Raw genomic sequence first — 10,430 nt, 5'->3', positions numbered from 1 at the left:
TTATGTTGACGGTTTTTTATGTGAATTTGGCGGGTCGTAAGAATCAAGTTAACATATTCCATTGATTTTTCTGTATACATGCTCAACAGTGAGATGCCACTTGCATGCCAATGTCACACTTTGACCTCTCTGGGGAGAACAGTGTACCGAACTGATCTGCAGTTTGTATTAGTACAAAATGTTAACATGGCAGGCCAAAACTTTGAGAAAATCTCTATGCATATCAGACTTTCTAAATTAAGGAATGCATATTGGACAATGACAAGATATTTCACCCTACAAATATCAAAAATTGCAAGACTAAAGATGGACCACTTTCTTGCATAATGTAGTGATACAGTAACTAAGTGTTACTTCACATGAGCAAAATATTACGAGGCTATAAGTCATACTCATATAGCTCTTTGATTTGTTCATCTAAGACTCTTAATGTTTCATATATGAGTCCTCTCTGTTGGTGAGAATAGTCACCAGCAGCAAATACACTTTTCTTCCTTTCCACTTCAATCCAACTGCAACCAACTGGCTTCTTAAGATCTCTCATTTTCATAGACCTCCTTATCTCTAAGACGCCATCCCATCTAGCATTTGCAGCATACAGATTTGACATGACTATATAATTCCCGATATCATTAGCATTAACTTGAAACAGGTGATTAGCCGCAGCACAGCCCACATCAACCTCCTGATGGATTTTACAGGCACCCAGAAGTGTTCCCCATACATCCGCATCAGCTTGAAAGGGCAACTGGGTCACAAAGGAAAACGCATCTTTAATTCTACCTCCACGTGCAAGTAGATCCACCACACAGGCATAATGCTCCATGCTAGGTTTGATTTGATGCGTCTTTTCCATTGAATCAAAGATCTTTAACCCTTCATCCACAAGGCCAGCATGACTACAAGCAGATAGCACTGTAGTTATTATAACATGATCTGGTCTAAAGTCCATCTCAAGCATATGATAGAATATCCCAAGTGCTTCTTCTCCCATTCCATGCATAGCATACCCTCCAACCATTGCTGTAAACATAACAAGATCTTTGACTGGAGATGATTGGAAAAGCTTGTATGCATATTTTAGAGTAGCACATTTAGAATAAACATCTATGAAAGCCCCAATCAGATAAACATCATCATCCAGAAAAGCCCTTATCACATATGCATGGCACTGCTTTAGCAAGTTGCTTGAGGCCATTTGAGCACAAACAGGAAGGAGGCTCAAAATGGACATGGCATCAGGCCTCATTTTGTGATGCTGTAACTCGGTAAACAGACTCACTGCTTGATCAGGACAATCATTTTCAGCATAAGCTCTCACCATCAAATTCCAAGTGGTAAGATCCCTCTCGGTCATCCTCTTGAATATGCCATGTGCATCTTCATGCAGACCATATTTCACAAACCCTGAGATCATTGAGTTGCATGTGATTACATTATTGCTTCCTGGTAAATTCTCAAATATTCTGTTAGCATATTTTAAATTGCAACACTTTGCATATGCATCAAGTAAGGCATTAGCGAGAGTAGGTTCAGTATAACTTAACAAGATACCAGATCTTACTGAAAAACCATGTGCTTCTTTAACCTTATCCAGTCTGGAAATGTTAGCAAAATAGTGCACCACAGCCAATAATGTGATGGAGTCAGCTTTCATCCCCTCTCTTAACATCTCCTTTAACAAGATAATAAATTGTTCGTGAAGTTGGTTTTCTGCTAAGGCATCAAGCATAGTGTTCCAGGATATCAAGTCTTTATTAGAAGTCAACAAAAATAGGTGACATGCCTCTTTAATGTTTCCACATTTTGCATAAAAACTTATAAGGGCATTAATCACAGAGATATCCTGATGGAGGAAACTATGACGAATTACATACCCATGGATCTGCTTCCCGATCAACACATTATTGAGCTGTGGACATACTGGAAGAATGCTCATAAGAGTAACAGAGTCTGGTCCACTCATCTCCTCTTTAGTGAATTCACGGAAAAAATCCAATGTCTTCAACCATTCACCATTTGCTGCATATCCAGCAATTATTGAGTTCCACGATACCAGATCTTTACTTTTCATATTCCGGAACAAAGTCTCTGCTCCTTCAAAATTGCCAACCCTCAAATAGCAGCTCAAAAGAGCATTGATGACAGTAGCTTCTGACAACAACTCAACCCGTCGCAAAACATAACAATGCATCTGCCTTCCCAACTGGTAACCATTTATCCCTCCTAAACTAGGACAGGTAGGAATAATATTAGCAATCGTTGCATAATTAGGTAGAACAGAACCTCTCACCATCAACCTGAACAATTCAAACGCCCTATCTGTAAGCTTATTCTCTATCAAACCTGCTATCATTGCATTCCATGAAACAACATCTTTATCAGAAATTCCACGAAAAGTAGCTTCCGCATCTAAAATATTCCCTGATTTCGCATACATGGATACGAAAGCATTTCCTACCAACGTTTCACAATCCAACCCATTCTTTACCGCGTAACAATGAAGACTTTTTCCAGCACCCAAATCTCCAGAGCGAGCAATCACAGGAACAACAATAGCAAGAGTAACAGAAGTTGGCTTAGGATAACATGCTCTTTGCATTAAATTAAACAACTTTTCCATCTCCATTTCATGTAACGGCGAACAAGCAAATCCAGACAAGACAATATTCCACATGACTGTGTCACTATAGTTAACCGTACGGAAAAGCTTTTGACAATCATCAAGATGTTTAGATTTAGCATACATATTAAGCAAGGCTTTTATAACAAATTGACATGAATGATGACCTAACTTAATAACACAAGTATGTAAAGCTTTCCCCAACATCCCATCTGATATGGAAGCACAACATTTGAGTACATTTGCCAAAATTTGGTAATCAGCAGTTGGATTTTGTATTTTTGGGATAAGGCTAGAAAGTAAGTAGTTCATTCTTCATGCCCCCACTTTCATGTTTTGATTATCCCCAAATATCAACATTAACACTCCAACTGTACCAATTCAATCAGTGAGTATTGCTTCGGCCGAACCATGTAATTACAAATTCCAACAAACTCAAGTCATAGAAACACTTAAATTCTGCACCCAATTTTGGCAAGCTATCTTTTTTCACAAATAAATCGATGAAGAGAAAAGTAAGGAACTTACATACATACAAGAGAGGGAATTCAAAAACACTCCGGTTATACAAATATTCATAAAATTGAAAGAGGTTACGGATAAATTAGTTAAGTTGGAGTAGTTTTTTTAATTTTTTTGTATAAAGTAGAGAAACCGAACAATTCAAAACTTGCGGATATATTTGATTAGGGATGACAATTGGGTTGGTTCGATTAAATTTGGGCCGATCAAAATGGGTCAAGACTCAATTTAACCCAAATTTATTTCGACAAAAATGGGTTGGGTCAAAACAGGTTAATAACGGGTCATATCCCAACCCGCTCAATTTTTACTAAGTTTTAATAGCTTTATTTGTTATTTTATTAGCTTCTAGTACCTAATAAAATTATTTTTTTCTTATTATATAACATATAAAATAAAATAAAATGATTTTTAATAATATTTTGACAAGATTTCTCAAAAATCAATTTGGGTTACATATCAACCCAATTTTTAATGGGCTGAGCTAACAAATGTGTGGGTCAATAGCCAACCCAGACCTAAATGAGTTGGGCGGGTTGGGCTTGATTTTGCCACCCCTAATATTGATCCTTCTCTCGATATACATAAGTTATGTATCAGATACATAACTATAAATAAGATTCATACTTATTTAGATTTGAAATAATTAGAGTTATGTATCAACAATAACATTTGTACTGGATATATTGTACATAAATAAAGTTGTAATGTATATGACAAAGGTGGACTGATGTACCGGATGTTAAGAGAAGCAAGGAAAAAGGGATTTTTGTGATTAATTCAAATGATAGAGATTTTTAGAAATTATGTTATCTTAAATCGTGTAATTATACAATTTTTCCAAAAAATTTTTTACCTTAAAAGGTATTAAAGTAAATAAGTTATAAGAATTGTTAAAAAAAATAAAGGAAGCAAGTGTAATATTATAAACCACAAGGGAGGTTGATGTGACACAACAAAACTTAAAGGAATGTCTATGAAATTGTCCAGTTTTCTATACAAAACTAGTTATTTTAGAGTAATATAGTATCGTTTGGAGGTGAGTTATATTTGTTGGCGGATCAAAATTGAGAATAAAAGTTAGTTCATTAAGGAAGAAAAATTGACTGGTCAACAATACATAACGTATACCAACCATCATTCTAATAAAAAAAAATTATTGCATGTACATATTGATAAGTAACCCTTTCTTGTACTACTTAACATAGTGTAGAATAATTTAGAAACATCAATTTAAGGGGGAATTAAACCACACCAAAATGGGATCATTCGTGCAAATGACCCATTAGCAATCTCCCAATGAGCTCCTCTATGTGTGTGGGCTATTTTTTTTCCAACACAATCCAATTTTACAAGATAATCACAAAACTATTAATCATAACTCGTACTTTTACACACACTTCACATTACACCATTACATACACACAATCATATAGAGAGAGCATGAGAAAGACATATCACATACTCACATTTCTCTTTTTTTTTCTCGCCCACCTCACGCATGTGATCAGAACCTTCACAAGAAACCTTTGGATATAACAGTCATTAATATTGAAATTTTTTATCTGGCTCGATAATTTGATTTTCAATGATTTATGCTCATCCCTAGTTAGAAGTATCCCAAGTCATTTCATAATAACTTCAAAAATGTTAAATTAGTTCATCGAAGAATACAAGCAAAAGTGTGGTGTATATATATGTGTTTATTACATTGTATAATTATGTGTCCGCCCATATACCTGTATATATCCCTTGTATATCTGTGTACCTCATGCATATATATATATATGCCATGAATTTTGTTTATGATATGCATTTTATATACATGTGATACACATTATTGCAGTGATGTTTTCCACATCAACTTTATATGATTATATCTGAATTGTTTTTCTTCAGTAACCACTCTGAATGACTTCCAATCTCCCTCAAATTTTTTATAATCTTCCTCAACGAATTCGTAACTCATAAAACAATTACTAAGCTTCTTTTGAGTCAACAATTTTGTGCAATCAACAAATTGTGGCAAAGTCAATTATATTGTTACAAGTGTTCAAGATTCTATATATATATATATATATATATATGTACACAGTATAATTTTTATAAACACAGTATAATTTTTATAACGAAAAGTATATTTTAACTAAGGTAATCAATCAATTCATTGTATGTGGCTACCCCAAGCGTAAAATACCTCTAAGTAGGACTAAAGTAATATCCTGCTACTTGTAATTCTTTAATTGATATGAATAATATTTTTCATATGGAAGATTATTTCGTTTTTCTTTCAGATAAACTCAAACTAACACTTGGACTATATAAATGTTGGATGTCCATGTCACAGAGTTTAATACAAAGGGATTAAGGCACGTAGATGATGGTAAACACCAACTAAAATTTAAAATTTATGAATTTTATTAGCGATCTCAAATAAATGTAGAATTATATTTAAATTCATAATTAACTATATTTAATAAATATTTGAATACATATACATGATATATATATGGACAAAAATTATTAAGTTTTCGTGAATCATAACTAACACGCTGAACCTGCCTAGGTAAACAAATGAGAGACACAATTTATGTATCACCATCAAGAAATGAAAGGATTTTGGTAGTTGCTACTAGCTCCCAATTAATTATGTTGTAGATTGATTTGGACTTGGGATTTAATAGACCCTTGAAATTGAATCTGGCTTAGAAATATCCTCGTAAAAACTAAAATCTTCAAAATAATAGAGGTGTAATAGCATTTTGATAATGACTGAAAATTTGTTTTTTATCTGATTAATAGGAATTTCTTCCCTCCCAAAGAATTTATTTAAAATTAGATCGAAAAGTAAGAATTTGTAACTGAAATCAAGATAAACATAATGAGAAGAATTCTCTTCACACATGATGCTAAGAAGCAAGTTTCTATATAAAAAAAAAGAAATTTTGTTTGTGTACCACAAATTGAAATGGCTTACTCTTTCATTCTTAATTAAAAAAAAATAATTTAAATTTTATTAAATATAAAATTATTTTTATTAGAGAGCAAATATTTTGATATAAATTTAAATTTAATTGATTTTAATGCAAATATTGTACGAGTGGAAAAAAATGATAGACAGATAGATAGAGTGGAATATATTTGTGAATATTTTTAATTGTTTAATAATTAATTGTAGATATATATGAGTACATTTGGGTTGTCAATTGACATATGGTAATAGAAAACAAATGAAAAAATCTAAAATATTTTGTGAATGGCTAAAATCAAGATCGCTTTCAAGATGACAGAAGAGCAATTAATGTGATACTACATAATTCTCCACTCAAATATTAAAGCTACACCTCATCTTATTTGAAGATTCCTAGTTTTACATAATAATATTAGGAACTAGTAATTCATGGAGATGTGTTCTTTTATATATATAAATAAAGAGTCTTTGGATGCACAAAATATTTTACCTTAGAAAATTCATTTTAATTTCTCTTGATATCACATAAAAAAAATCCTTCTCTCTTCTTCAATAAAATTATTCTTTTTCCTATTATTTTTCTGAATAATAATTTTATACAAACTTCAGACTTCTAATCATTAAAAATTAATACACATATTTGGAATCAGAGCAAAATTACTTCTTAGACAGTAACTTGCCACGACACTATATTGTGACAATTTACTTACTATTTTCAATTTTAATTCTATATCAATATTTTGTTAGTTTCCCAAATAATGTCCATAAGAAATGATATAGGGTAGAGTGATTGCTTTAATAATTATGGTGACTTGTATTTCCATTTGATCAACCAAAACAAAAAAGGGGGGAACAACCCAACAGCTCGAGTATGTATATGCCTTCATATATAAACTGGTGGTTTATTAAAAACACATACTATATAAAAATACTAAAATCCAAAAATATTGAAAAGTTGATTTTGGTAAGAAATAATATTCATGTGTGCAAGGTGTACTCAATTTGCTGTTTACAGCAAGTTTCTCCAATGCATATCACACTTTGTGTTTGTTGGCAGGACTACAAAGACTTTGCTCAAATTATATTCTCAAAAAATTATTCTACTGTCAAAATACATTATTTTGCTACATAAAATTTTGTAGTAAATTTTTTATTTAGAACGAATATCAGTTATTTTAAAAATTAATTACAAATATTGGATGACGTATGATACTTGAATCTTTTTGTTTATTAACACTATGTTTGGAGGTTTGCTTATGTTTCATCATAATGTATCATATTATATTGTATTGTATGGTTCTAATGAATACAATGTTTGGATAATTCTCCGTCGTCACCACATATCCATAACTTGAATGATAAATCTACAAGAAAGTAGGATATGAGATAGAACAACTATGAAAAGGTTAATTAGGTAAGGTAAAGGATAAAATAGAATTGTTAAATAATAAGTAAAGACAAAATGAGAAGATAATATTAAGGTAATAACGCGATCACACCAAATCTATTGTTACATAAAATGGTTCTAACAGTGGATTTAAATGATACGAAACAATATAATTTCAGTAACAATCAAAACAAACATTGTATGGATCAAACTAACAATACAACACAATGGGTGTCAACCAATATCCAAACAAGGTGTAAAGCAAACCATTAAAACTATAGTCATTTAGGTGCCAATAAGAGTCGTGGATGAATATGATTCTTTCACTTTAGTTAAAAATTTCAGGTTCGAGTTTTAAACATGAAAAATGAAATCATATTAGAGAGAATGACGTAACTACGAATATCAAACAAAACCAAAAAAAAAAATGATAGAAGTTGTTAGGTGTCCTTCCTTGTCATTAGTCCTTGATTAACAAATCAATATTCCTTAATCACCTCTTTTATTTATAATCACCCCCATGTGCTTTGCCAACGTATTATCATCACCTCTATGGCCCTACTTATCAAATCATTAATCAAACATATATTCATCATTCAATTATTTTATTTGAATTATATTTGAATTAACCTTCCAATCAACCCCCATTCCTCATATATAAAACTCTATTTTTAGTCATTATATTTATCTATAAGTAGGTAAAAACACTATTCCTATCAATTATTGATGGATAATCCGACCTGTTTAATTTGTTGCATTTGTTTTAATTAAATTTTCCATTCAAGGAATAAAACCTATTTTTTTTCCTTTTGTCAATAAGTAAATAGGAGTTTGAACATGATTTGGTTGAAATTTAAAAATATATATATATTACTAATTGAAATTAAGCTGGGGAAAAATATTTAGAAGTTAAAATCGTGTTTAGCCATTAAAATATAGTTAAAATTTTATAGGTGAAACGTGAAAATACTTGAAAATCGTCTAGATCTTATTTTTAAATTTTAAATTGAAATAACCCCGACAAGACAATTGCTGACACCACAACAGACCCCATTTGGATTTAAAACATTTTGAAGAAGTTCAAAATAAAAACAGCCATTATTTAAAAAAAAAAAGAGAGAGAGAGAGAGAAGTTATATTTGAACAAAATGATTTTTCGAAGGAAACATAAGAGGTTTCATTAAAGCCGCCTCTATATATGTTGTCGAATAATAATTTCTCCAAATATAATTCTACAACACTTTGTTGTGTTTGACACAAAGAAAAATAGTTTTCATGAAAAATGGTTTTGTGAAAAATGAATAACTTATTATTATTTTTTGCTACTCTTACGAGAGTAGTTTTTTTCTTAGTATAATTGCTAGAGAGATAGACCGATACCATTCTGAACATGTTATACTAACTTTGTTTTTCAAATATTAGGTTCACCAATCTTTGTATTATATATTTTGGACCTATAATTTTTAAAATTTAACAATTCACATTAAGACCTAAAGATTAAATCGATTAAATTTACATCTTAAATGCATTTTTTCGTAATAGTGCGTCATCCTGAATACACCTCTGTAAAAAAGTATTCAAGTTAGTAAGAGAGCAAAGTTGGTAGAGTCAAACCAACACATAATTGCTCTGGCTCCATGGTACGTAAACGGCAAACTACTTATCCTAAAAACGTTATAGTTGAACTTGTATATGATCAAGTGAGAGCATGCGTCCTAGTCTAACTCTTTTTAGGTTTGTTTAGTAGCGATTTAAATATTACTCAATTATCAGTTAAAGCAAAATGAATATGACTAAATAGAGTGATGTAAAGAGTAGTGAATGTAAATCCATTATGTTAATGTGATTACAAGTGAGTCTAATAGCCTTTGCTCCAAGAGTATCCTTGTATGAATATGTTAGACAAGGTAAAAATAAACTTGATGCTCAAGAATATTGATGTATATTCCTACAAACAAGCTCTTGCAGTGACAGAGGCAGGCCTAAGGGTTGCAAGCCCATCCAATTCAATTACACAAAAAGAGAAACCTATGTCGATTATGAATCGAAAGTCGTCGTTCGTTAGACAAGGCCCACGTGCTGTGCATCTCTGGTGTTCTGCTCGTGTAAGTTCTCTGTTCCAAACATTTCCTGAAAGTAGACGACAAGTTTTAAATCTTAATGCAGGCAAGGCATATCTCGTTGAATCAGTCTTTTTCGCCACATCGCGTATAAGGGGAATCGAACCCCCTCTGCTGCTGGCCTAGCGCGCTTAATCAATCCGTTGCTTCTTTCCTAATCCCATCATCATTCAAACTACAAACCATATAATTAACCAACCAACCAACCAGAGTTGAGTACTCATTTAATTGGATGGCAGTAATGTAATTTGGGTAGAACAAGGAGGGCAGATTTGAAAAGAGGAGATTTGTTTTGACGGCGTGATTTTTGTAGAAACCAGCGAAGCCACGTGAGCAAGTTGGATTTAAGGTCCCACGCCACCTATGATTGACCCATTTGCTAGCTGTCAATTTCTTTTACCCATTTTGCCCTCAATATTCTTTTCTAATTCATCAAAATCACCTACTCCAATCATTATTTCTTCAAATTAGTCAAAACCAACCAATTCATAACTTGAAATGACAATAATACCCTTCAAGGAATCGTTTTGGTAGCTCGTTAGAGTTACGCCGATATTAGTAATGTATGAATTATTTTTATGGGTATTAGTTATGCAAATATTAGTTATTTCAGTTTTTTTATAGCATAAGATAATACATAGATTTTCTCGTAACTTATACATGTATTAATTATGTAGATTTTCAAACTGCAAACCAAACACGTATTAATTTTATGCATGAATAATTGACCTCCTAACTAGCTATCAAACATGATATTACTTGTGCATGATTCAATACTTACTTAACTGATCGCCTTCAAACTAGCTA

At 31.9% G+C, this 10,430-nt stretch overlaps 1 protein-coding gene across 2 annotated transcripts; it reads right to left on the bottom strand.

Annotated features, from left to right (window-relative positions):
- Window positions 1-70: 70 nt before the first annotated feature.
- Window positions 71-3,254, bottom strand: LOC102601280 (putative pentatricopeptide repeat-containing protein At5g08490). 2 transcript variants are annotated; one of them, XM_006352560.2, is made up of 2 exons: window positions 1,555-3,254; window positions 72-1,407 (listed from the first exon to the last, which is right to left on the bottom strand). In XM_006352560.2, exons 1-2 carry the CDS (start codon window positions 2,933-2,935, stop codon window positions 380-382), a joined length of 2,409 nt encoding a protein of 802 aa, XP_006352622.1. In that variant the 5' UTR covers window positions 2,936-3,254; the 3' UTR covers window positions 72-379. The 2 variants fall into 2 exon arrangements, with proteins under 2 accessions (XP_015166484.1, XP_006352622.1); XM_015310998.1 differs by having other exon boundaries at window positions 71-3,254.
- Window positions 3,255-10,430: the final 7,176 nt, after the last annotated feature.

This window comes from Solanum tuberosum, unplaced genomic scaffold (assembly GCF_000226075.1).
Source record: "Solanum tuberosum cultivar DM 1-3 516 R44 unplaced genomic scaffold, SolTub_3.0 scf00149, whole genome shotgun sequence".
Taxonomy (NCBI): domain Eukaryota; kingdom Viridiplantae; phylum Streptophyta; class Magnoliopsida; order Solanales; family Solanaceae; genus Solanum; species Solanum tuberosum.
Note: the sequence above shows the minus strand (reverse complement) of the source record. Positions and strands in the feature narration are given on the sequence as shown.

Bases quoted from the DNA above. Each gene is read 5' to 3' on its own strand.
- LOC102601280 (XM_015310998.1), bottom strand. From the start codon at position 2,935: ATGAACTACTTACTTTCTAGCCTTATCCCAAAAATACAAAATCCAACT.